This window comes from Acanthisitta chloris, unplaced genomic scaffold, assembly GCF_000695815.1.
Source record: "Acanthisitta chloris isolate BGI_N310 unplaced genomic scaffold, ASM69581v1 scaffold26427, whole genome shotgun sequence".
Lineage (NCBI taxonomy): Eukaryota > Metazoa > Chordata > Aves > Passeriformes > Acanthisittidae > Acanthisitta > Acanthisitta chloris.
The window spans coordinates 29027-32679 of NW_008683554.1; the positions used below are offsets into that span (position 1 = coordinate 29027).

Here is a 3653-nt window from a genome sequence, read left to right on the forward strand (position 1 = left end):
TCCTGCAGACTGAGGTGATCAGTAGTCTCCTGCATGATGAGAGCAAATAGGCATTTGCAGCCTCTGATAGCTCCTGCTGCCTGAAATCCATGAGGGACACAGGGAGTGAGAAGGGTGTGAGGAAACAGGGAGAATGCTCCGCAGTGCTGTGAACACAGGGCGCAGTATCAAAAGTGTTTCTCTGCAGTTTCACCCCAAACCCCAAGAGAACCCGTGACTGAGAGTGTCACTGGGTCCCTGGACCACTTCTGGCTCTTCTCACAAATGGCAGACAGTGCCCATGGCCTGGTCACCAGGTCATACTGAGGAGCTTATCAGACATGTTTGGTTGCTCCAGTTGAACACCAATTACACTATATACTGCTTTCATTTCACCACATTTACCGCATGCCCCTCAGAAACACCAATCTGTGCAGATGATGCCATGTTTTCCCACATCATTGGCTTGTGTTTATGTGGACAGCCTCAGTCTCACCTCACAAGGGAAGAAAGAAATGGCTTTCATGGCAGAAAACAAACCTAAACCAGTAGCTGGATGCATGCTGCTGTTAGTGCTTTGATGTGTGCCAGCAAATTCCTGCTTGCCTAGAAATACTTCTGGCCCTTCCCTTCTCCAAGACCCAGTTAGGACCTGTCCCACTCCTTTGATCTGCATCTCTGCCCTACCTGTGGGATAGCTGCAGGACCTGGGGAGTGTCTGGGCAGAAGGCAGAGGCCCTGGAGGGCTGCTTTTGTTCCCAGAGCTTCTCTTACCTGCGGCTACAGAGGTGATGGTGGTTAAATGGATAAATACACTAAAAATAGGAGACCAACAGAAGAGAGATGCATGATATATACTTCTTGGAAGACAGGTGAGCCTCAGGAGAGTCTGTTTTATACTCTCCAGATGGACTGCCAGATTGCAGCTCTGTCCCATGAAACAACCTGAGAGCCCAGTGTTTGCACTGCAGAACATCTCCCCGAGGCAGGGTAAAGCAGCTGCCTCCTGTCACTGGGGACTGTGCACTTTCTTTAAATGTCTCAGCTCAGCTGAAATACCTCAGGACTCTTCAGACACAGAGGCACCTGACAGCAAATGGCACCCTGCCTCCCCCAGTGTGTGTATCCAAAGGAGTCTGGCTGGGTGTGGCAGGAGCAAGATTTGGAAACGCTTGTGAAGGTTTTAGCATGTGTGAGATGGGTGGTTTCCTATCATCAAAAGAGTGGGCATTTGCTCTCTATCTCCTTCAGTTCAGTTGAATAGGGAACAAAAAAACCCTCTGGTCCTTGCAGTTACACATGGTGTGCCCTCAGCCAGGACCCGGCATGCACTCCTACCTTGGCTGTGATCAAATCTTTGTTTTCTTGCAAGTTAGAAATAGCTTCAGCAATCCTCATGTGAATGGTCCCTATTACTGTGTCCACGTTGTACGGTCCATCGATCCGATCGGCCACCACAATCAGGGAATCTGGTGAAACAAGGCAGAGACATCTCTCATCATCAGACTGTACAAACCAAGGTAAAGATCTCACTTGTGTGGGTGGAAAAAGCTGATCCCTCAGCAAGGCTTGTTGGGACACATCTCTCCATTTTCACTACTGCCCAGGTGTGTGCTCATTTTCCTCACTTTACCGAAGCGAAGCCACTCTCTGTGGCAGAGGAACAGAGGTCACCTCCTGACAAAAAGGCCAAGCACAAAGCTTATCTCTTCTGGTGCCTGCAAACAAACATCAAGGCTCCCCAACCTGAGGACTGTCACTCCAGCCCTACATGCACAACCTGGGGGTGAAAGAGGAGCTTGCTGGGTGATGCTCTGTGGGCACAAGGAGGATAGGAGCTCAACCACTGCAAACAACTTCCCCTGAGCCTCTAACCATCCTTTCTTTACTTGCCAAACACTGCCTCAGAGTTCAGAGGGTGCTGTGAGAGGCAGCTGCGCTGCAGCAGAGGAAGGCCACTTACCCATCAGGTACTTCCACTCGGTGTTCAGGTCTGCCTGGTTGGCCAGACAGCCCTTCACGACGTTCAGGCAGTAGTTGTTGCACGGCTTCACGCTGGACATGCCCCGGCAGTGTGGGCAGTACATCAGCTTCATGATGGCACGAGTGCATTCGTGGCTGAGGGATACCTGGGGAGACAGATCAGAGTCAGGCACACAGGCTGGTATGGGGCATGTGGGGGGGAGTCCCCTTCCCTGGGGTGAAGGAGCTTGGTGTGATCTGAAAGGCAGCATGGCTTTCATGTGTCCCCGGGGTGAAGGAGCTCGGTGTGATCTGAAAGGCAGCATGGCTTTCATGTGTATGGCCCTGGGAAAGATGCTTCCCCTCTCACTGCCACTCCTTCCCCCCACCTTTCCCCAGGTGTCACTCCTGTTGGAGAGACAAGACCTCCTCAAGCTGTGTTTGAAGCCAGGTTTCTGGGAAAAACCTACATGTGGGCACCATCTCCCTTCCAGCCAGGTCTGGAAGCCACAGGGACAGCCTAGGCTGTGCACCACCCGTAACCTTGATCCCTGTGTGGTGCACGTGTGCACCCCTGGAGCCTCTGCAATCAGTGCCACCACCGTGCCCCTTCTGCAGGAAGGGTTTGTTGGCACTGCCCTCAGACACAGGTGTTCCACCACAAACTGCATCTCCGGCTTCCTGCGGGGACACACAGCAGGGCCCTGGACAGGAAAGTTCTCAGCTGGCATCTTTGGAAAGGAGAATGGTGTTGGGGGAAGACTTGCACAATTCCAAAAATACGAGCAATTGAGAGTACTTGACACTGGGAAGTGATTGCTCTCTGCGAGCACTTCAGGAGCCACAGGCAGCACAGGCCAACACACACCATGCCAGCAGGCACTGCACGTGCAGCCAGTGCTTTGCAGAGCTGACTCTGGAGGTGGCTTTGCCACCTTTAATTAACCCATCCCGGTCCCTCAGGCACAGAGCCAGCACAGGTGCAGAGCCCAGAGAGCACATCAGAGTCTCCCCAGACCGTCAGCCACGGGGGAGAGGTGTCCCTTCCAACTGCCATGGGCAAGGGGCTCTCAGTGTACACTGAGGGGTTAATAACAACCTGGCAGACCCTGCAGAAATGCTGGCAGAGCTCTGTGCCCCCTGTCTTGTTGCTAAAGTGTTTTCTCCTTTGTGGTATTTCCCCATCTTTACTCAGATCCATTTGCAATTCTCTTGTCAATCTTTTAAAACCATTTATAAAAATAAACACAAGTGTCCACACACAAGTCTCCCTTGGTTCCAGGTACTTGACACTCACAAGGAGCCCAGAGGGGACAAAAGTGATGGAAGGGGCAAATCCTGACATGGACAAATCCCTAAGCCTTGAGCTGCAGCTGCAATGCTGAGAACTGCCCCAATCTCTTCACTGCTTGTGAAAAATAATATGTAGCCTTCTGGGGGACTCCAGAAGGATTCAGTTCTGAGGTACCTTTGGGAGAGCGTGAACATGCTGAGTCCAATGTGAGAGGTTGTGAGAGAAAATCCCTAAGCATCCCTGCTCCTGAGACTGCCTCCCTGGTAACACCCCACTTCCAGTAAGCCTCAGAAAACAGATGCTGGATGGTGCTGAGGCAGAAATGCATTACAATAATCTCCTGAGAACCTTCTTCAGGACGAGGACAAAAAGTTCTAGATTTCAGAGACAGAACCCAAAGGGAGGCTGCTTCCCTGCC

The 3653-nt window shown here is 51.8% G+C and overlaps 1 protein-coding gene across 1 annotated transcript in view; it reads right to left on the minus strand.

Moving 5' to 3' along the window:
- The window catches only part of GPC1 (glypican 1), a gene marked incomplete at its 5' end in the record, with an annotated part of 5035 nt that extends 2927 nt beyond the window's left edge, over positions 1-2108 (minus strand). The window contains 2 exons of the mRNA XM_009078997.1: positions 1318-1448; positions 1943-2108. Coding sequence (XP_009077245.1) covers positions 1318-1448; positions 1943-2108 — 297 coding nt within the window. The remainder of the gene's footprint in view (positions 1-1317; positions 1449-1942) is intronic.
- Between the last annotated feature and the right edge of the window lie 1545 nt (positions 2109-3653).